The sequence below is a fragment of the Myxine glutinosa genome, chromosome 8 (genome assembly GCF_964187855.1).
Source record: "Myxine glutinosa chromosome 8, kmMyxGlut1.1, whole genome shotgun sequence".
NCBI classification, from domain to species: domain Eukaryota; kingdom Metazoa; phylum Chordata; class Myxini; order Myxiniformes; family Myxinidae; genus Myxine; species Myxine glutinosa.
In genome coordinates this window covers 144,866,370-144,890,638 of record NC_136268.1, presented here as the reverse complement: position 1 = coordinate 144,890,638, position 24,269 = coordinate 144,866,370, and the positions used below count along the sequence as shown (strand labels likewise).

The window sequence follows — 24,269 nt, the reverse complement described above, 5'->3', positions numbered from 1 at the left end:
GCGCTAATTGAATAATTGGCCATTAACACTAAAATAATCGTAACTGCGATATGCCAACTTCCGGACAGTGCAGCCTTCCCTGTTGTTGTTGTTTGCAGCAGCTGTTTGCAGCAAGGCAAGGCTTTTCTTTTTTTCCCTCTTCTCTTTCTACTTTGCCTTGCGATTAAATTGCAAACAGCCAAAATACGTTGGCGCTAATTGAATAATTGGGCATTATGTTTTACAACTAATAAAAACGAATTTGCGATTCATTCGCTTTCCTGCGCGTTTGTGTACGCGATGGCGATTTCTTTACCAAACTCCGGAAGCCGTTCGCTTTGGACCGAACCATTGCATGTAAATAGAGGGGGGGGATTGTCACCACTCGCAAGCCGTTCGCTTTGGACCAAACCATTTCATGTAAATAGGGGGGGGGGATATAATTTTAGATATATATATAGTACGGGCATGCCCTAGTACCTACAAATCGCTGTATACATCGCTGATCGTCATACCTACAAATCGCTGTTTGCAACGCTGATCGTCATACCTACAAATCGCTGTTTACATCGGTGATCGTCATCTTCTATCTATAATTCCACTAATCTCTGTGTGTATGTTTGTTTGTATGTTTGTATGTTTGTATGTTTGTATGTTTGTCTGTGACCGCTGTTTCTCGACAACTACCGGTCCGATATACTTGAAACTTGCCAGGTATATTGCTGGGGACCCGAGGATGTGCCTTTTCAAGGTTTTAAATTAATCGCAGAAGTAGTTACCGAGCTATGTCCAAAAAACGATTCAACCAATCAGAGAGCAGCGAGCTATCATGTGTGCCGAACGTGGCGAACAGACTCTGCCTCGGATGGCACATTTGAGAGCGTATTCATTTATTTCCCGTCGGCAAACTATGTTGCCGTTAAACTATGTTTTAAAACTAATAAAAACTAATTTGCGATTCATCGTATTCATCGCTTCACATTTGCGACAGTGAAGACTTCACTTCCGGCAGCCAATCACAGGACGCGTTGTTGCGAGCCCGAGAGCCTGCGCCATTACGGTTCGTAATTCGATTTCTTCCGGAGAAAATAATAATTTCTCGATTTCTTATGCGCATTATTTCTCCCAATTCAGTCAGAGCGAAGGGCGGAAGCGAAGAGCGTTGTTTTTTTTGTTTACGGGCGTACGGGCGGGGTAGAGCGTACGGGTAGCGTTTTTTTTTTTTTTTGGCAAGGAACGGGCACCCACGTACGGGCGAGCTATGGCGATTTAGCCGTTCGCCGTTCGCTTTGGCGTTGCGAATGGGCCAAACCATTTCATGTAAATAGAGGGGGGGGTTCTGTGGTCGTTGCGAATGGACCAAACCATTTCATGTAAATAGAGGGGGGGGATTGTCACCGTACTCGCAAGCCGTTCGCCGTTCGCTTTGGCGTTGCGAATGGACCAAACCATTTCATGTAAATAGAGGGGGGGGATATAATTTTAGATATATATATAGTACGGGCATATATATAGTACGGGCATGCCCTAGTACCTACAATTCGCTGTGCACATCGCTGATCGTCATACCTACAAATCGCTGGATACATCGCAGATCGTCATACCTACAAATCGCTGTACACATCACAGATCGTCATACCAACAAATCACTGTACACATCACAGATCTTCATACCTACAAATCGCTGTATACATCGCTGATCGTCATACCGACAAATCGCTGCATACAACGCAGATCATCATACCAACAAATCACTGTACACATCGCAGATCTTCATTCCTACAAATCACTGCATACAACGCTGATCGTCATACCTACAAATCACTGTTTACATCGCTGATCGTCATACCGAGAAATCGCTGTATACATTGCTGATCTTCATACCTACAAATCACTGTATACATCGCTGACATTAATACCTACAAATCACTGTATACATCGCTGATCGTCATACCTACAAATCGCTGTGTACATCGCTGATCATCATACCTACAAATCGCTGTATACATCGCTGATCGTCATACCTACAAATCGCTGTATACAACGCTGATCTTCATCTATCTATAATTCCAGTAATCTCTGTGTGTCTGTGTGTCTGTGTGTCTGTGTGTCTGTGTGTCTGTGTGTCTGTGTGTCTGTGTGTCTGTGTGTCTGTGTGTTTGTCTGTGACCGCTGTTTCTCGACAACCACGGGTCCGATATACTTGAAACTTGCCAGGTATATTGCTGGGGACCCGAGGATGTGCCTTTTCAAGGTTTGAAATTAATCGGACAAGTACCTACCGAGCTATGTCCAAAAAACGCTTCAACCAATCAGAGAGCAGCGAGCTATCACGTGTGCCGAACCGTTAATGCAATGCAAGCGTTAATGCGTTAATGCAAGGCTTTTCTTTTTTTCCCTCTTCTCTTTCTACTTTTCCTTGCGATTAAATTGCAAACAGCCAAAATACGTTGGCGCTAATTGAATAATTGGCCATTAACACTAAAATAATCGTAACTGCGATATGCCAACTTCCGGACAGTGCAGCCTTCCCTGTTGTTGTTGTTTGCAGCAGCTGTTTGCAGCAAGGCAAGGCTTTTCTTTTTTTCCCTCTTCTCTTTCTACTTTGCCTTGCGATTAAATTGCAAACAGCCAAAATACGTTGGCGCTAATTGAATAATTGGGCATTATGTTTTACAACTAATAAAAACGAATTTGCGATTCATTCGCTTTCCTGCGCGTTTGTGTACGCGATGGCGATTTCTTTACCAAACTCCGGAAGCCGTTCGCTTTGGACCGAACCATTGCATGTAAATAGAGGGGGGGGATTGTCACCACTCGCAAGCCGTTCGCTTTGGACCAAACCATTTCATGTAAATAGGGGGGGGGGATATAATTTTAGATATATATATAGTACGGGCATGCCCTAGTACCTACAAATCGCTGTATACATCGGTGATCGTCATACCTACAATTCGCTGTACATATCGCTGATCGTCATACTTACAAATCGCTGGATACATCGCAGATCGTCATACCTACAAATCACTGTACACATCGCAGATCATCATACCTACAAATCACTGTACACATCGCAGATCTTCGTACCTACAAATCGCTGTATACATCGCTGATCTTCATCTATCTATAATTCCAGCAATCTCTGTGTGTCTGTGTGTCTGTGTGTCTGTGTGTCTGTGTGTCTGTGTGTCTGTGTGTCTGTGTGTCTGTGTGTTTGTCTGTGACCGCTGTTTCTCGACAACCACGGGTCCGATATACTTGAAACTTGCCAGGTATATTGCTGGGGACCCGAGGATGTGCCTTTTCAAGGTTTGTAATTAATCGGACAAGTACTTACCGAGCTATGTCCAAAAAACGCTTCAACCAATCAGAGAGCAGCGAGCTATCACGTGTGCCGAACGTGGCGATCAGACTCTGCCTCGGACGGCACATTTGACAGCGTATTCATTTATTTCACGTTGGAAAACTATGTTGCCGTTAAACTATGTTTTAAAACGAATTCAAACTGCGATTAAATTAAAACGATTCATCGTAACTGCGATTTGCGAACTTCCGGACAGTGACGACTTCACTTCCGGCAGCCAATCACAGAACGCTTTGTTGCGTAGGCGTGGCCGATGTGAGACGAGCGGAGCTGAGCGCGTTACGAGCTGACCGCCATTACGGTACGTAATTCGATTTCTTATGCGCATTATTTCTCCCAATTCAGTCAGAGCGAAGGGCGGAAGCGAAGAGCGTTGTTTTTTTTGTTTACGGGCGTACGGGCGGGGTAGAGCGTACGGGTAGCGTTTTTTTTTTTTTTTGGCAAGGAACGGGCACCCACGTGCGGGCAATGCCCTAGTACCTACAAATCGATGAACACATCGCTGATAGTCATACCAACAAATCACTGTATACATCGATGACATTAATATCTACAAATCGTTGTACACATCACTGATTGTCGTACCTACAAATCACTGTATACATCGCTGACATTAATACCTACAAATCGCTGTATACATCGCTGACATTACTACCTACAAATTGCTGTATACATCACCGATAGTCATACCTACAAATCGCTGTGTACATCGCTGACATTAATACATACAAATCACTGGAAACATCGCTGATCGTCATACCTACAAATCGCTGTATGCATCGCTGATAGTCATACCAACAAATCACTGTATACATCGCTGACATTAATCTATCTATAATTCCAGTAATCTCTGTGTGTCTGTGTGTCTGTGTGTCTGTGTGTCTGTGTGTCTGTGTGTCTGTGTGTCTGTGTGTCTGTGTGTCTGTGTGTTTGTCTGTGACCGCTGTTTCTCGACAACCACGGGTCCGATATACTTGAAACTTGCCAGGTATATTGCTGGGGACCCGAGGATGTGCCTTTTCAAGGTTTGAAATTAATCGGACAAGTACCTACCGAGCTATGTCCAAAAAACGCTTCAACCAATCAGAGAGCAGCGAGCTATCACGTGTGCCGAACCGTTAATGCAATGCAAGCGTTAATGCGTTAATGCAAGGCTTTTCTTTTTTTCCCTCTTCTCTTTCTACTTTTCCTTGCGATTAAATTGCAAACAGCCAAAATACGTTGGCGCTAATTGAATAATTGGCCATTAACACTAAAATAATCGTAACTGCGATATGCCAACTTCCGGACAGTGCAGCCTTCCCTGTTGTTGTTGTTTGCAGCAGCTGTTTGCAGCAAGGCAAGGCTTTTCTTTTTTTCCCTCTTCTCTTTCTACTTTGCCTTGCGATTAAATTGCAAACAGCCAAAATACGTTGGCGCTAATTGAATAATTGGGCATTATGTTTTACAACTAATAAAAACGAATTTGCGATTCATTCGCTTTCCTGCGCGTTTGTGTACGCGATGGCGATTTCTTTACCAAACTCCGGAAGCCGTTCGCTTTGGACCGAACCATTGCATGTAAATAGAGGGGGGGGATTGTCACCACTCGCAAGCCGTTCGCTTTGGACCAAACCATTTCATGTAAATAGGGGGGGGGATATAATTTTAGATATATATATAGTACGGGCATGCCCTAGTACCTACAAATCGCTGTATACATTGCTGACATTAATACCTACAAATCGCTGTATACATCGCTGACATTCATACCTACAAATCACTGTGTACATCGCTGACATTACTACCTACAAATTGCTGTATACATCGCTGATAGTCATACCTACAAATCACTGTATACATCGCTGACATTAATACCTACAAATCGCTGCATACATCGCTGACATTAGTACCTACAAAGCGCTGTATACATCGCTGACATTAATACCTTCAAATCGCTGTATACATCGCTGACCTTCATACCTACAAATCGCTGTATACATCGCTGATCTTCATACCTATACATCGCTGTATACATCACTGACATTCATACCTACAAATCGCTGTATACTTTGCTGAATGTCATACCTACAAATCGCTGTATACATTGTTGATATTCATACCTAAGAATCACTGTATACATCGCTAATCGCTTATCAACTTATTCAACAACTTACAGCAGCCGTTCCTTGTCAAATGATGTGTGTAAGCCATGGCGATGCAGTCAACAGCAGTTCAATTGACTTTTTAGTTGTTTTTATGCCTCCACCGAAGTCGCCGGAGGCATTATGTTTTCAGGTTGTCCGTCTGGCTGTCCGTCCGTCTGTCCGTCTGTCCGTGATAGGTTTTCGTTACCGCGATAACTTCAGAACGGCTAAGGGGATCTTAGTCAAACTTGGCAAAGGTATGTATTATGAGGTAAAGATGAACTGATTAGATTTTTGGGTCACAAGATCAAAAGATAAAAGTCAGAGGTCATGTTCGTTAAAAATACTGTTACTGCGATAACTTGTGAACCAGTGTGGGGATTCTGACCAAATTTGGTACACTTGTGTAGAATGATGTAAACATTAAGTGATTAGATTTTGGAGTCAAAGGTCAAATCTGTAATAGGTTAGAACGGCTGAAGTGATCCAATTCAAACTTGGTACAGGTATGTATAATATTGTAAAGATTAAGTGATTAGATCTTGGGGTCAGCGATTATCCTCTGAAACTTCAGATCCAGACTCGTCCCTTATTTACCAACCGCTATGAAACCTGATACACCCCTTCCAATCGATGGTCCGCAGGATTGCCCAGTCTCAGATGTTTCTATTTCGTATCAGTGGGCCTGTCAGGACTCACGGGATCAGGGGGTACCTCCCAGGGGGTCCTCCAAAATCAGCAGAGGTCTGAACTACAACCTCAAGAGATGACTGTCAGCCCACTCGGGGATATTTATTGATGTTTATGTTGGCAAATTAGATTAATGTTGCCTTCACTTTTAAGGGTGTAGTACTGGTGAAAAATTGAGAAAACTACATAGGTACCTTTGAGAGGCCTTTACACAAAAACAAAGTCAAGTAAGTATCTAATTTTCAGTTTTTCTTGAAAGATATAATCTTGGCTTTAACTCAGACCAGTTTCAACGCTTCTTTGTCATATTACATGCATATAATTTGCATAAATTAGACCGTCAATAAAAAACAAGGAAAAACAAAGAACACATTTCTACTTCTATCTTCTATGTCACCTATCATTATTTTCACACAAAACTTGGTACATGTATTACACATGTGTTACTCTACTACCTGATGAGAGGATTTTGTGAAATTATGTGAAATGTTCACTAATTAGCTAATTATGCCAATTACCAGATAAAACTTGGTTGTCCTTCAATAAATCCACAATGGCTACTCCTATAAACAAAAGCCTTCATCATTTTAAAGGAAGTGATATTCTGAATATCCTGTCCAAATTTCAGCCCAAAAGAATGACGCATTTCCCAAGTTATACCAAATTTCATGCAAAATATTATATTGAATTGAATTGAAATTTGAATTTTTCAATAATTAGGGGTATTTCTATGACCTCTAATAGCATGATTCTTGTTTATAAGACTATAAGGAAACTGTTCAGCTAAAAAAAAAAAACCTTTAAAAAAATCACCTGTTCACCAGTACTACACCCTTAAGGTAAGTACGATTCAGTTATAATATAATGACCTCACCTTGAATTTCCTCCCCTTTTCCTCTTTCTCCTTTTCCATTTTTCTTGTACTGAAAAAAAACCCATTTGTTTCAAAAGGTTGTTATTATAACCTCGTACCACATAATTTGTTTAATTACTATTGTCAATGTGACAAATTGTGCAAACAATGAGGATATGGTGCAGATGTGCAAAAGTCTAATTACACTGTAAACATTCCAATATTTAATTCCAAATCAACAAAGTTCAATACAATTAATTCTCTCACCTGACTGGACTCTTTTCTATTTCCTGGTCAACGTCGTCGTATATATCTTCGCCATCTGCAAGTGCAGGATTGATTAGCAATTGAACTTGGCTTCTTAAGCGCAAGTATGGCTGAGGTCCAATCTCGGCAAACGAGCGATCAATTTGCTAAGCTGGGATTTAAGGGACATGTCTGGATCTCCCTTGGCACCACTCATCAAGTCTGGATATACCAAGTGCAAACCGCAACGAACAGAATCGAAATTGAAAGATTGAGCAATCTGTACAAACATGCATTTATAACCACTGTTTGGAGACAAAAGCATAATCTATAAAAGGGCCTCCATCGTGGTCGTGGGTAACGAGTTTGTGGTTTCATTGTGGTGTGTTGAGTGACATTTTTATGCTGTAATTTGAGAGTGCAACAACAGGAGGTTGTAGAGAAAGAAGCCTTGCGGTACCGAGTTGACAACTGATGTTTTAGGGAGGAAAATATTCATATGTTACCTTCAGCGGAGGCCTTTGCTGAAGATTCTCGCTCTTTACTGGATAGGGAACATTGTAGAAAAAGGTACAATCAACCTTTATGATTAATTGTGTGTATAATTAAGGAGAAAAATACATACATATTTCATGAAATGAGAAATTTGAATATTTTCTCATTTAACAGACGAGTACACCTGTTCCCTTCGGTAGCGGCAAGAAGGGTCATTCCTCTCTGGGGTATATAGATTACAGTAGTTCTGGGCTTGGACCTCAAGAACATTGGGGGTGTGTTTATTAGTCCCCTACCGGTGTACACCGGAGGGGACTATAGGTTTGCACGCCGTCCCTCCGTCTGTCAGTCTGTCAGTCTGTCAGTCCATCTGAACAGTTTTCCAGTCACGCAAAGAACAGTTTTCCGGACTTTTTTTCTAAACACTTAATGCTAATGATTTCAAACTTGGCAAATGGTTTCCTCATGATAAGTTACAGATCAAGTTCGAACTTCACGATTTCGATCATTTTTAACAAAGTTATGGCACTTTGAACTTTGGAAATTCTGATAATTCTGATGATCCTTAACTCAGTGCCATTTTAAGTTTTAATTTCCTTTAAAAACCAATTTCTCTGCAATAATAGGACCGATTGAGATAAAATTTTCACCATATGATGGACTCGGTCTGTAGAAGATTTTAATGGTAATTATGACGTCACAGGTCACGTGGTTCGGTCGCCATATTGTTTTTCGTGAAAACACGAAAACCCATTTTTCTCTGCAACGGCTGAACAGATCGAAGCCAAACTTTCCAGGCAGAATCGCATACGCATGACGAACAAAAAAGTCAGCGAGCATGACGTCATGTGTCACATGGTCTCAGAGTTATGACGTTTTTAAGCATGAACCTTTAAAACCGAGCTCCTCCCTCATTTTTGATCCAATCAAGGGGAAACTTCACAGATCTGTTCAGCACTAAAATGTCCTTTTGGAATTTGCGATAGGGCACGTGGTTAGGCAGATATCGTTAATTAAACGAAAAAATTTTTTTTTTATGGATATCTCTTGTTTATTCTCGAGTTCTCCTCAAGCCGCACTGCACGTCCTCAGCCTCGTCTCGCGAACGTCAACAGCGCGACACAGTGCGCGCTTTCCGGAGGGGTGGAGCCAAGCCGAGCAACATATATATACACATCGATCATTGATCGTGAACCGAAAAATATAATAAATTACTGATGGTTTCAGAGTTATGACGTTTTTAAACATGAACCTTTAAAACCGAGCTCCTCCCTCATTTTTGATCCAATCGAGGGGAAACTTCACAAATCTGTTCAGCATGTCAGTCTACTAAAATGTCCTTTTGGAATTTGCGATAGGGCACGTGGTTTGGCAGATATCGTTAATTAAACGAAAATATAACAAAAATGGATATCTCTTGAATCGCTAGTACCTCAGACCGTGAGTTGGTAATTATATAATTCACACAGTGGAATACGTGCAGGCTGCTCCACGGAGCGACCTTGCGGGCTTATCAACGAGGCGAGGCATGATACACGTGTCTCAGCATACCTCAGATCAAGTTTGAAAACCGGCATCAACCGTGCATAAATTTGCATATTCGATCATTTTTTATTTTTGATTTTGAACGGAAGCGTGTCTGGTAGGGGACATGTATTGCAGCGCAATACTCAGAATGCTTGTTATCCCAAAAGTTCTCCCTGACTATTATTTTGGACATACACAAACACATTTTCTCATCTTGACGAATGTGTTTACTCTGCTTGATAATTGGCATAAATTAAAGGAAATAAATAAGATTGCGTCGAAAGAAAAGGCCTTTTAGCTCTTTCACGAGCCTCGATCTTGTATACAAAAACAAACAAAAAAAAGGCATTTCATTGTCCACTGGTTTCTAAAAAAAGTGAGGACATAAAGAATGATGCAGGTACAGGTAAACTCACCTTTCCTCAACTTTTTTCAAAGCCTTCTTATCCTTTTTGCTTAATCGGAACAGAAGCCATGACTTTTGCTTTTGCTCTTCCCTGAGGATAACAAAGATGACAATTCATGTTTTATTTTTTTCAAAAACAAGGCTGACGTCAAAAACAGTCAAGAAATGTTTGCTAAAGTGTAATTGCACTTACAAAGAAAGCTTGACACAACAGGAGGCCATTTGGTCCATCATGCCTGTGCTTTATACACACCTGATCAACTTTATCTATATCAGTCAACTCAACTTTACTTTATCAACTATACCTTACTTATTGTGAACTAGCAGAAGTACCCGGCATTGCCGGGCGGGGGAGGGGAGGGGGAGGGGGGGAGGGGAACGGGGGGGAGGGGAGGAGAGGGGGGGGAGGGGAGAAGAGGAGGGGAGGGGAGAAGAGAGGGAGGAGAGGAGAGGGGGGAGGGGGAGGGGGGAGGGGGAGGGGGAGGGGGAAAAGGGAGGGGGAGGGGAGAAGGGGAGGGGTAGGGTGGAGGGAGAAGGGAGGGGGAGGGGAGGGGGGATGGGGAAGGGGGAGGGAAGGGGAGGGCCAGTCAACAATGACGTTGCAGTTCTCATGGTCGGAGAGCAGCACAACAATCGCGACATCGTCCTGAATCTTCGCAACAGCACGAAGCAGATTTTGGAGACTCACCGATCCTGTGACGCCCTCCAGTACCAGCGTTGCTGGGTGGGGGAAGGGAGACCCATACATTCCCAACCCGTACATTCGCCCTCTCGACTCAAGCTCACTCGGACAAAAGCCTCGCACAAATTACACCATGAAGGCCCAATGGCCATGTCTATGCCACAAATCAAGTATGTGAGCGAGTCGGGCGCACTGAATTGAAAATATATAGAATGCTCATACTCCGTGAAAAGTGAAGCCAACTGGCGGCGGGGATGGAACATCACGTGATCGCTCTGAGCGAATCAGCGTGCTGCTCTGCCACCGGTCAGAATCCGTGTATAATATTCCTCGCTGAAAAAAAATCTATGTGAAACATGCTACTATCTATGCTAAATCATGCTAAATCATGCTAAATGCTAATCATGCTAAAATATATGCTACTTGCTGTGAGTTTATGGCGGCAAGGAACATCACGTGATCACGTCACGAACATCATTTGTGATCACGTCCTCACGTGATCGTGATCGTGATCGTCATCAATGAGCGCGAATGAGCGAATCAGCGCGCTGCTCTGCCACCGATTCAGATTCCGTGTATAATATTCCTCGCTGAAAAAAAATATGGATCTAAAGATGAAAGAAAAAAAACCTATGTGGTGTGAATGGCAATGTTCCTCGCTGAAATGTGAAAAAACGCAATCGCTTTTCGCTCTGAAATACGTGCGAACGCGTAACTGAGTTAATGGCGGCAAGGAACATCACGTGATCGCTCTGAGCGAATCAGCGTGCTGCTCTGCCACCGGTCAGAATCCATGCATAATATTCCTCGCTGAAATGCGCTGAGGTCAAAATATGGTTAAAAAAATATTATGAAATAATTTTTTTTAGGTCGGCCATGTTCTTCCCAGGCTCATTGGCCATGTCTATGCCAAATATCAAGTACGTGAGCCTCTCCGTTTAGGAGTCTACCAGTAACATTACACACACACACACACACACACACACACACACACACACACACACACACAAACTGTGTTTTATATATATATATATGACACCAAGTCTTTCTGGATTCTTACCATTAACCCAACTGACATCCCTTTAATATTTTCAGGCAGAAAACTTGGCCAGCGTACCAGCACACAATGACCAAGAAATCATGTGATATTTATTGACTTCCTAAGAGAAACCATGTGATATTTAATAACAACAATGTTTGCAGATAGGAGAGCTCAGTTAATGGCACCATCTGAAGGGTTGCATGCCATGAGATACACTGCCCCCTGATGGTCCTGCCTCAAAACTGCAGTTTCTTACAAGTTGGGGATTGAACCAATGAACTTGGACATGATAAATCAATGGTGAGCAGCTACCGACAACACTATGTTACCATTGCATCCCTATGTGGGATTTTCAAAAGCTTATATGAACAAGATCATCATGTTGTACCATGGCATGCAAATAAGTATCACTACGTGTATGTATGTGTGTATGATTTGTGAGGTATATATATATATATTAATTTGACCCCCTAACTTGGTGAAGCAGCAAGGCACAGATCGGGTCCCATAACCGCTTTTACCGCATGACCTGTCAGAAACAAGTGTCGTCCGCACAAATAATGCATTTTCTCTGCTCTGCTCAGCACCATTTCGGAGGTAGGGTTGCAGTCAGGTAAGATAAATAAACAAAAAGGCTCTTCCGACCTGAAAACGGCATGAACCTGATGACTCGTGAAAATGCAAACCGCAAACCGCCACTTCACCTCAATTCTAGGATGGCTTCAGTGGGTTTACTCAAGTCTTTTAAGACTGAGATTAAATGGCTGCAAGTAAATTGATGCACAGCTTTAAAGACCATGATATAAGTATGTATATATATATATATATATATATATATATATATATATATATATATATATATATATATATATATATATATATATATATATGTAATGTAATGTAATGTACTTGTAAAGGTACCTGGCGTTGCCGGGAAATGCAGTTTCCCTCCTCCTACCACTTCCCTTCCCTTTAAAATTCCCCAGGCTGCTCCACACCTTCCCCTCCCTCCTCACCCTAGCCCTCCCTCCAGACTCCCACCTTTTGCCCTCCCTCATCGTCCTCCTCCCCCCCCTCCCAGACTCCCACCCCAAGCACCTCCCCCCTCTGGAGTCCAAGCTCCCTTCCCAGGGAGGTGGCAGAGAGAGAGAGAGTTGGGAGAGAGAGAGAGAGAGAGGAGAAGAGGAGAGAGAGAGGGAGAGGAGAGAGAGGTGAGGATTGAGAGTATAAAACACATGAACACTGCAAGGACTTCCAGGAAAGAAGTCGGTATTTCAAAAAAGTGGATTTGGGGTGAAATTAGAGGGGGTAGAAAAGATCAAGGTTTTGGATGGGGGAAGATAAGAGGTGGTGGTGAACAGCTATTTTAAAGACCTGGAGGGAGGAGTGGGATTGAAGGGAGTGAGGGCGATTGTTCCAGAGGCGGAGGAAAAGAGGAATTGAAAGAGTGAAGGTGAGCAGAGAGTCTTGATTTTGGCAGTTTAACCATAAGAGGGTTGCTGGCAGATCTTGTGCGACCTGTAGGAATATTAGGGGGACAGATAATAGACAAAGTAGGGGGAGCAAGTCCGGATAGGAGTCGGTAGAAGACAGAAAGACCACCAACATGCCTGCGGTGAGTGAGTGAAAGGCCCTCGGAGTTAGCTTCATCGCAGGAGATTCCGTTAATTTTAACACCTTCACTACAGTCAAACATGGAGGAGGTTCAATGATATTTTGAGGTTACTGTGCTTCCTCTGGTACTGGGTCCCTTGAATGTGTGCATGGCATCATGAAATCAGGAGATTACCAGGGCATTTTCGAGTGCAAAGTTCAACCCAGTGTTAGAAAGCTGGATCTCCGTGGAAGGTCATGGGTCTTGCAGCACGACAATGACCCCAAACACACTTCAAAAAGCACCCAAGAATGGTTCAAGACAAAATGCTGGACTGTTCTGAAGTGGCCACAATGAGTCCAGATCTAAATCCCATTGAACACCTGTGGGGAGATCTGAAAACAGCAGTTGGGAGAAGGCACCCTTCATATCTAGGAAAACTGGAGCAGTTTGCACAAGAAGAGTGGGCCAAACTGCCAGTAGAGAGATGTATTAAGCTATAGGAAGCGCTTGACTGCAGTTGTTTTGTCCAAAGTCTGTGCTACGAAATATGAAGTATTGGATATCAATAATTTTGTCAATGCCATTTCTTTTTATTTTCTGATTTAAAAGGATACAAGTCAGGAGACGACGATGGTTCAGGAGCGAGTGGTATTCAATGACAAAGGTCAAAACCGACATTGAAAATATATAAATAGGAATGTATTATCTGTTATGAGACTAGTCAGCTACACAATACCGAAAATTCGGTTTGATTCGGACAACTTTGAAAATTTGACCTTTGTGACCTTGAAATGTCAAAACGAAGGTTACTGACCTTGAAATGAGATATAAAATAATGTATAATCAGTTATGAGATTAGTTAGCTGCACAATACCGAAAACTCGGTTCGATTCCGACAACTTTGAAAATTTGACCTTTGTGACCTTGAAATGTCAAAACGAAAGTTACTGACCTTGAAATGAGATATAAAATAATGTATAATCAGTTATGAGGTTAGTTAGCTACACAATACCGAAAATTCGGTTCGATTCCGACAACTTTGAAAATTTGACCTTTGTGACCTTCAAAGGTCAAAGGTCGAGGATTCTGAAATTTGTTGGAAAACTTTTATTTCATGATGTAGGTGATCATATAAGATCATGTACGACATTTCATCCTATCAGGAAGCGAACAATGTAAGAAAACCATCAAAAATCGACTTTTCTAAAATTCGTGACCTTGTGACCTTGATCTTGGGGCGAAAATGAAAAATCGAGCTCCGTGCGGCTGGACACATGACATTGGCCTAACCAAATATCGAAACCCCTGTCAGATTCCACCAACTCCCTCGGAGAAGATGTAGCTTGAACTCGATTACCCCCTAACAAGACATCTTTTTCGGGCGTGGCTCCGCCCACAATGGGCGCAATACGCCCACTCTAGGCAGGACACAACTCGGTCATGATATCAACCTCCCACCCAAATGTCATCACGATCGGATGATATCATCGGGTAGTTATGCTGCGGACAGACAGACAGACACACACACACACACACACACACACACACACAGACAGACGCACACACATGACGAATATAGTGGTCACTTGATAACTTGTGAACCAATATTAAGTTCTGAATAAAAAACAAAGCTTCTCTAATTACAACAGTGAAATAAAGAATTGTGGAGACCAAATACTTTCGTCAGTTTCAACTTGTGTTTCGAGAAAATTGTGCATTATTTGAAAAAAGTGCAAGGGGGCCAATATTTTTGGCAACAACTGTATTTGTGCAAAGTTTTGGGCCGTCAGGTTTCATGGTCTTGGAGTTATGAAGGAGACACACTGACTGGCGCATACACACACTCACACACACTCTCTTAGTTACTGTACACTCACTCTCATTGAGACCAGAAAGGCCTATTTTCCCTCCTTGGAGTCTCCTTCTGTATCCATCTTTTCCACCTCATGCATGCGCATTTTGCATCCTCTCTTTGTCTGTTATGTCCTGATCCGTTCAGTGTACTAGCTCTGTGGGGTATTATGTGTGTACATTATGGGGTATTATGTTTAGATCAGTGACAAAAAATCTCAATTTAATCCATATCCAGGCTGTAACACGACAAAATGTGAAAAAGTCAAAGGGTGTGAACTGTGAATACTTTCTGAAAGCATTGTGTGTGTGTTTACATATATATATATACATATATATATATATATAATATATATATATATATATATATATATATATATATATATATATATATATATATATATACACTGCATATCCGTATGCATAGCTGCTACATTATATTATAGATAGATTGTCAATTCAATCTTCTTCATAATCCAAAGTATAATCAGGGCACGTTTATGTCACATCAACCGCAACACCCATAACTTGTCTCTGCGCATCTCCTCCCCCTTTCTACTGTTTTTGTGTAAACTTGGCTTTTGGTATTTAGCTCGATCCTATCATTATTGACCTATAAATAAATGCAATCATTGGAAGAAATAATGCAATTGGGAAATAAATAAATTTTAAAAACAGTCGAAAAATGAAACCGTTTGTTTCTTTAATATAAATGTTTTCTTTGGACTTCACATGTGCCACATTTTGTAATTGATACTTGATAACGTGATTTGTTGAATATGACAGTATTGTAGGTTAAACATTTATCTGATGTCCCATAGCTCATAACTCTGAACCCTTGGATTAACCTAACATCGAACTCAGGACCATAAGATCTCAATGTGCACCCATTTTGCACTGCTTGGTATGTGTTTGTGGTTGCTGTACAGCTCCTACAATGTAAACAAACCAACGTTATCAGGTAATATTCACATGTCATGTGTGGATTGTCCTCTTTCGCTCGCTGCTAAGGCAATCAATCCATTATCATGTTTGCGTTTATCAATTAAAATTAAAAAATTAAAAAGCTTCACTCACTTTTGTTGTTGAAAAACCGTCTCCAATGGTATAACATCGTCATAGTTTTCATCTGCACATGAACAATCATAAAGAAAGCAAAACGGGCACAACAAGCGCATTAGCCATTGGGGGATCAAGTACGAGTTTAGAAAGGGTGGGATAACATTAGCATTATAGTAGGGCATGGGATTAGTATTAGCAATTTCCTTTGGAGTGTGTATTGATAGAAATGGGAATTCAGGGTAAATATTCAGTGAGCAAATGTCGCAATGGGTGCAGCTGGTAACCTCGACAACCTCGTTCCATCCTATCAGCTAAGATTTCCAATCCATACTTGTTGTACCTCCAAAGTACTGCTCGGGAGTGAAGGTGATATTATGAAAGCTCAGCTGGGGAACGGGTTTAGGCATGTTTTGGGCCTACAGCCTGATGGAAGATCACCAAAGTTATTTCCATACCAACAGACCACCTCCAGGCACCTATCCCTCTCCACATCGTTTCTTCAGCTCCGACCTTCCCCCTCTCTCTATATTCCCCATAGCTTTGCTTTCAGAAATTTCCCACAGCATTTCATTCTGGTTTCCCATTCGATGATCCATAGATCAGTAGTTTCAGTTTCACGTTTCAACATCAGTTTCGTTTTGAGATATCACTTTAGATTAATCATCGCAACTTTTGATGCGACGCGAATAGTGTACAGAAAAGGTCGTCAAAACTGATTTTGGGAGGAAATTTTTCCGAATTATCTAAGGGGTCAAACGTTTTTTTAGGGTCGTAAAGGGGTCTAAAGGTGTCTAAGGACAAAAGAGCAAAAGGGGTCAAAAGTGTCCAAATGGTCTTTAAAATGGCCAAAGTGTCTTAAAAAGTCAATAGGTATGAAAAGTGTCAAAAGGTGTATCTGTCTCAAAAGGGTCAAAATGGGTATGAAAGGGTCTAAAGGGTGTAAAGGTCTAAGGGGTGTAAAAGGTCTAAGGGGTATATAGGGTCGAAAGGGGTCTAAGGGGTGTAAAGGGTCAAAAGGGATCTAAGCGGTGTAAAGGGTCTAAAGGGATGTAAATGGTCAAAGAGGTCCAAGGGGTGTAAATTGTCTAAAGGGATCTAAGGGGTTTAAAGTGTCTAAGGGGTGTAAAGGGTCTAAAGAGGTCTAATGGGTGTAAAGGGTTAAAATGGGTCTAAGAGGTGTAAAGAGTTAAAATGTGTCTGAAGATGTTTTAAGCCTTAAGGGATGTAAAGGGTCTAAGGGGTGTAAAGGGTCAATGGTTTCTAAGGGGGTGTAAGGGGTCAAAGGGGTCTAATGAGGTATAAAGGGTCTAAGGGGTGCAAAGGGTCAATAGGGTATAAGAGGTGGAAAGGGTCTAAAAGGGTCTAAGTGGTGGAAAGGGTCTAAAGTGTGTAAAGGAGTGAAGGTGTAGTAAATAAATTATCTCGGGTTCGTAAATAAATGAGCTCGGAAGTGCAACACGACAATAACGGGTCAAATGACCTCCTCATCAACGTCACGGTATAAAACCCATTTTCAGGTATATCGTGGTTAAAAATCTGACGGCAGAAAGTTTCGTTGTGATTAACCTTAGGAGCCCAAAGCAATATGATCCCAAACAAAGAGCAAAACAACAACTCACCTTGTTGTGAGGATGAGGTAATCATTGGAGGTTAACCCGTTGTCAAGTGGCGGTTTGTAGTTGGTGTCACGTGGTCCTTTTTTCTACAAACTATTTTTTCACACTTGAGAGTAAAGTTAGATGAGCAGTAAAATTACCTTTAAAACGATGTATAGGTTGTGCTTGTACTATTTTCGGTTTTTGAATAATGAGCGCATTTGAGAGGTCACGTGACTCCTTCTCTGCCGAACTTACCGATCATGGTAACGTCTTAATTAAGAGGTGTTTCTCACATATGATAACATATTTGATGATCGGGGATCACCATCAAACTCGTTATATCGATATCCGTGTTGAAGTCCAATAAAAATTTGGCTTTTTATAAAGATTTGTATATGTGGATCATCCCTCAGAGATCATGGCGACAGGTGGTGGCTTGGATGGTTTTAAGTTATGAATTGTGAGTAGATAACTATTTTAAAACACCTATTTATGTGCAGGGTGGTAAAAGATGCTCTCATATAACGTTTCGTGCCGATTAACCTTGGGAGCTCAGAGGAGTAGGTTCACAAAGAAACAAACAAACAAACGGACATTTCGCATTTTTACATATATATACGTATACAGTCACGTGAAAAAGTAAGTACACCCCATGTAAAGTTTTGACTTTTTCAACATATTTCAACATACAGGTATTTGTTCTTCATTTCAACAATATTGATAGATAAAGGTGATATAATATAACAAATATCATGAAACATCTACATTTTGTAGTCCATTGTATAATTTAAATAAACATAAATGCAAATTTTGCATGTGGAAAAAGTAAGTACACCCTTGGCTCTAATAGGTGGTATTGCCCCCTTTGGCAGAAATAACCTCAAGTAGGCGTTTCTTATAACTGTCTACCAGTCTCTGACATCGACTGGGAGAAATTTTTGCGCACTCCTCCATGCAGAATTCTTTCAGCTGTGCGATGTTTGAGGGGTTTCTTGCATGCACAGCTCGTTTCAAATCCCCCCACAACATCTCGATGGGATTTAGATCCGGGCTTTGACTAGGCCATTCCAGAACCCTCCATTTCTTTCTTTTCAGCCATTCCTTGGTGGATTTACTGGTATGTTTAGGGTCATTGTCGTGTTGCAAGGTCCACCTTCGGTTGAGCTTCAACTTTCCGACAGATGGCCTAACATTATCCTCAAGCACCCTCTGGTATATAAGAAGAATTCATAGTGGATTATATGATGGAGAGCTGCCCAGGCTCTGATGCAGCAAAGCTGCCCCAAACCATAATATTTCCACCACCATGCGTTACAGTTGGTATCAGGTTCTTGTGGTCAAATGCTGTCTTTGGTTTTCACAAAACATGTCTTCTGGTACTGTGGCCAAATAGCTCTACCTATGACTCATCTGTCCAGAGCACATTGTTCCAGAAGTGCTTGTCTTTGCCTCGGTGTTCATTGGCAAACTTTAGTCTTGCCCTGATGTTCTTTCTGGACAGCAAAGGTTTCCTCCTGGCACACCTCCCATGTAGATCAAATTTGTGCAGCCTCTTTCTAATTGTAGACTCGTGCACTTTGACATCAACAGTGGCAAGAGCTACCTGTAGGTCCCGTGATGACATTCTGGGGTTCTTCGAGACTTCTTTCAGCATATTGCGGTCTGCTCTCGGGCTGAACTTGCTGGGGCGGCCTGGCCTGAACAAGTTTGGCAGTTGTTTGGAATCTTCTCCACTTGTAGATGATCTTCCGGACAGTCGAATGATTGATTTCAAATTGTTTGGAGATCTTTTTAAATCCCTTCCCAGACTCGGAGGCATCTATAACCTTCTTTCTGAAGGCCTTGGAGAGCTCTTTTGATCTCGGCATGGTGACGCCGCAGACTTCAACAACAAAGAGCAAACCAAACTAAATGTCTGAGGTTTAAATAAGACAGGTCCTCCAAGATCCTCTCTAACGATGTTCTAATCATTTGCACCTGAGCTGGTGCACCTGATTCTAATTTTAGGTATTTGAAGTAGTGATAAATATAGGGGTGTACTTTCTTTCTCCACATGCGAAATTTGCATTTATGTTTATTTAAATTATACAATGGACGACAAAATGTAAATGTTTCATGATATTTGTTATATTACATCACCTTTATCTCTCAATATTGTTGAAATGAAGATTAAATAGCTGTATGTTGAAATATGTTGAAAAAGTCAAAACTCTACATGGGGTGTACTTACTTTTTCACATGACTGTATGTATATATATACACACATTCACCCACACACCCACACACACAAACACACACACACATGCACACACAGACACACACATAAATCCACACAAATGCACACACACAGACAGACACACACACACACAAATACACACAGACAGACACACACACATAAATACTCAAGCACGTAAAAACACACAAATACACACACACACACACACACACACACACACACACACACACACACACACACACACACACACACACACACACACACACACACACCCATATGTACGTGCACACGGAGGTGGATACTTTAAGACATGGGAAGGCTCTGTTCCACCTTCTGAAACCCACATATGGAGATAACAACCAGGGGCACACACACACACACACACACACACACACACACACACACACACACACACACACAAACACAAACACACACACACACACACAAACACACACACACACACACGCTCAACTTCAGACAAGCGCAAAGCCATCTGGCTGGAAGGGAAGCATTACAGGTACAAGTGTTACGCCATCTTTATGACGTCATTTATATATCCACACCCATTTTGAAAGCATTTGGTATTTGGTATGACCCGCCTGGGGTTGGGTTTGAACCACCAACCTCCCAGACCCAGAACGGATGTTCCTCTGAGTCTGGTTGACCTGGTGGCATAACAGTGATATGCAAATGTCATAGGTGTGACGTCACACATTTTATACTCACCATTCTCATCAGCACTGTGAAAAACAACAACAATGGTACAAAGTGAGATATAGTACTGCCCTGACATTTATATAATTGGTGGTAGGGGTGGAATCAACCCCATGACACCAGACTGTTCACAAGTTTCACAAGTTACCTGCTCGTTTGTCAAGCTATGAAATTATTTTCTCATTCATAAAATTTCCAAGATTAAGGATATTCCATCACTTAGTCAAACATATTTTTATTGGCGCTGAGGAAGCGCCTCTAGCGATTGACTTCCAGCCAGTGTAACGCTAATTCCTGTCACAGGAATTCTGAGATCATATAAGTGGGCGTGGCAGTTCCTGATTGGTTCGTGTTGGGGAACGCCTTCTCGCTGCCGACGTGACGTAAATTCGCGCACGCGCACTGGTGAAGCTTACTCGATCTTACTCGATCCCATATTACATGTACTTTCATTGCATACAAATTATACTTCCTCCTAGAAATTCCATGCCCGAACCTCAGCGCAATCCAAGAGGATTCACTTGTTGTACTTCCGCTTGTTAACCCCTTTTGTTATCCCATTGTTATGAAGCCACAATCGGGAGTTATTATCATATTAACATGCATGAGAACACTCCTGGTTGTCGATCGAGTTCCATAATTGTCATTTTGAAAGAAATAACACATGGAAGAGTACCTGAGGTCCTGAACTCCAGCATCATCGTAAAGATCATCTGCTTGAGGCATTGTCTGGTGGCACAAAATTAGATAACATGTCATGCCTAACATAACAAAATTAGATAACATGTCATGCCTAACATATCCTCACACGTAACAAATTAACTCATATCAGCTTCATTAATCAATCCTCTTCCTCATTACTTGCAAAATCGAAGATTTTTCGATTTTTGTTAATCGAAGATTGTTAATCGAAGACATGTTAATCGAAGATTTTTCAAGTATATTGGTCGGTTGCGTTTGTGGTTCTGTCTGTCTGTCTGTTTGTCTATTTGTCTGTTTGTCTGTCTGTCTGTTTGTCTATTTGTCTGTTTGTCTGTTTGTCTGTTTGTCTGTTTGTCTGTTTGTTTGTCTGTTTGTTTGTCTGTTTGTTTGTCACCGGCCTAAAGGTCACAATTCTAAACCGATCGTCACAAAACTTCACCAAGTTGTATAGGTCGTCCCAATTGAGGAGCCTATTGTTTTTGGGGTCAAAAGGTCAAAAGGTCAACATAGGCCAAAGGTCACCAATTTTGCCAAATTTCTAAAATCCTCAATTTTCATCTGATTGACTTGAGATTTGAAGAGGATTTGCATATCTGGTCACTGAATGCAACCACCAAGTATATTTGAGGTCAACCTAGGCCAAAAGGTCAACATAGGCCAAATTTCTAAAATCCTCAATTTTCATCCGATTGACTTGAAATTTGAAGAGGATTTGCATATCTGGTCACTGAATTCAACCACCAAGTATATTTGAGGTCAACATAGGCCAAAGGTCACCAACTTTGCCAAATTTCTAAAATCCTCAATTTTTTCCAATTGACTTGAAATTTGAAGAGAACTTGCATATCTGGTCACTGAATTCAACCACCAAGTATATTTGAGGTCAACTTAGGCCAAAAGGTCAACATAGGCCAAAAATCTAAAATCCGCAATTTTCATCCAATTGACTTGAAATTTGAAGAGGACTTGCATATCTGGTCACTGAATTCAACCACCAGGTATATTTGAGGTCAACATAGGCCAAAAGATCAACATAGGCCGAATTTCTAAAATCACCAATTTTCACCCAATTGATTTGAAATTTGAAGAGGATTTGCATATCTGGTCACTGAATGCAACCACCAAGTATATTTGAGGTCAACCTAGGCCAAAAGGTCAACATAGGCCAAATTTCTAAAATCCTCAATTTTCATCCGATTGACTTGAAATTTGAAGAGGATTTGCATATCTGGTCACTGAATTCAACCACCAAGTATATTTGAGGTCAACATAGGCCAAAGGTCACCAACTTTGCCAAATTTCTAAAATCCTCAATTTTTTCCAATTGACTTGAAATTTGAAGAGAACTTGCATATGTGGTCACTGAATTCAACCACCAAGTATATTTGAGGTCAACTTAGGCCAAAAGGTCAACATAGGCCAAATTTCTAAAATCCTCAATTTTCATCCGATTGACTTGAAATTTGAAGAGGACTTGCATATCTGGTCACTGAATTCAACCACCAGGTATATTTGAGGTCAACATAGGCCAAAAGATCAACATAGGCCGAATTTCTAAAATCACCAATTTTCATTTGATTGACTTGAAATTCTAAGAGGATTTACATATATGGTCACTGAATTCAACCACCAACTATTTTTGAGGTCAACATAAGCCAAAAGGTCAACATAGGCCAAGTTTTTAAAATCCTCAATTTTCATCCGATTGACTTGAAAATTGAACAGCATTTCCACATTGAGTCACTAAATAGGGAAATTAACTATTTTTGAGGTCAAAGGGTCAAAGGTCAACTCAAGGTCAACCTTACAAAATCATCATTTTTCATCTGAAAAATCGTCACTTTTCTTCCTGTTGACCCGAGCTTTGATCAAGATTGTCAATTTTAATCTTGATGATATGGACAATTTGCTGTATCAATGGAATTTTTTTCTTGGGGGTGGGAGGCGGATTTTGCAAGTATAGTGCTCCGCATGACGTCTTCTTGTTTATTTATTTATTTTGCTTGCAGGTATGGAAATAACAGCTCCCACTTTATCCCCTTCTTTATTTCACCTTTCAATAACGGTTCTTGTGGCCACAAACTCAGTCGTTCAGCAAGAGTACAGGCCGACAGGAGACACTTTCAAAAAGGCAACTTGACATAAAATGTTGGAGTCAAAAAGTCTTGGCATTTCCTATGTCTGGACATCTTTTACAGCTCGAATTATAATGAGCACATGAGAATAATGAATTCTTGTTGATGAATAAAATTCACCCTCCGAAATTACATTCCCGCCACAATCTGTGTGTACATTTGCATGGCACTTTGTTTCTTACCAAAATTTGTTTTAGTGTTGTAAATAATTTATACCTTGCGCTCTCCGCTCGCTTTCATATCTGAAACACAAAGACATAAAATTCAGCTGTTAAAGTCTATCCCTGTTCCTCCCCCATAATGATCAAAATTCTTCACATGGCTTTGACTTGCCCCATAATCCTTCAATGTCTTAGAGTCTAGAACAAGTTCCTGAAACACAATCTATTTATTACATACGAGTACATTCCCCTATGTGACTGCCTCCTCTACCTTCAATCTCATGTCCATACAAAAACCTAACATCCTCCCAACATTCCTTATTTTCTCAACACACTCATCTCAAAAACTCCTCTTTATTCCTTTCATTTTCAGTCCATACTGATTAATAACTTCTCAGTCAATCATAAATTGGTAATGGGGGTGCATTGCCTGGTGTTGAACAATTGTCTTGTCAGTTGATATCCCATATAGTCTTTCAAGGGCAAAAACCTTTCAAGCAGCCTTAAGGCATAAATTTATGCAAATATTCCAAGAACCTTCTCTAGTGCTCACAGCCTTGAACATTCAGATTTAGATTACATCCAAAGCTTGCTTTGTTACAACACAATTGTCATCGACTTCAGGATATCACATACAAAGCCAAAACACTGAAGAAGCACCTGTTTTTTGCATTTGTAATTTTTTGGAAAAAAAAAGAAGACATTGTTGGTGTTTTTTGTTTTTTTTTCTACATTTGATGTTTTACTGGAGCAATCTCATCTTGCAGTGAAACATTCGGCCAGAGCTTATAAGCTTCCGACAT

The 24,269-nt window shown here is 41.1% G+C and overlaps 1 protein-coding gene across 3 annotated transcripts in view; it reads right to left on the bottom strand.

The window, feature by feature from the left end:
- The window catches only part of FYB1 (FYN binding protein 1), a 125,844-nt gene that overhangs the window by 16,270 nt on the left and 85,305 nt on the right, over window positions 1–24,269 (bottom strand). For all 3 annotated transcript variants that reach the window (XM_068125322.2, XM_068125321.2, XM_078783803.1), the window contains 8 exons: window positions 23,522–23,547; window positions 21,145–21,197; window positions 20,481–20,494; window positions 15,936–15,987; window positions 9,697–9,777; window positions 7,765–7,802; window positions 7,280–7,334; window positions 7,034–7,082 (listed from right to left, as the gene is read on the bottom strand). In XM_068125322.2, the coding sequence (XP_067981423.2) occupies window positions 7,034–7,082; window positions 7,280–7,334; window positions 7,765–7,802; window positions 9,697–9,777; window positions 15,936–15,987; window positions 20,481–20,494; window positions 21,145–21,197; window positions 23,522–23,547 (368 nt within the window). The remainder of the gene's footprint in view (window positions 1–7,033; window positions 7,083–7,279; window positions 7,335–7,764; window positions 7,803–9,696; window positions 9,778–15,935; window positions 15,988–20,480; window positions 20,495–21,144; window positions 21,198–23,521; window positions 23,548–24,269) is intronic.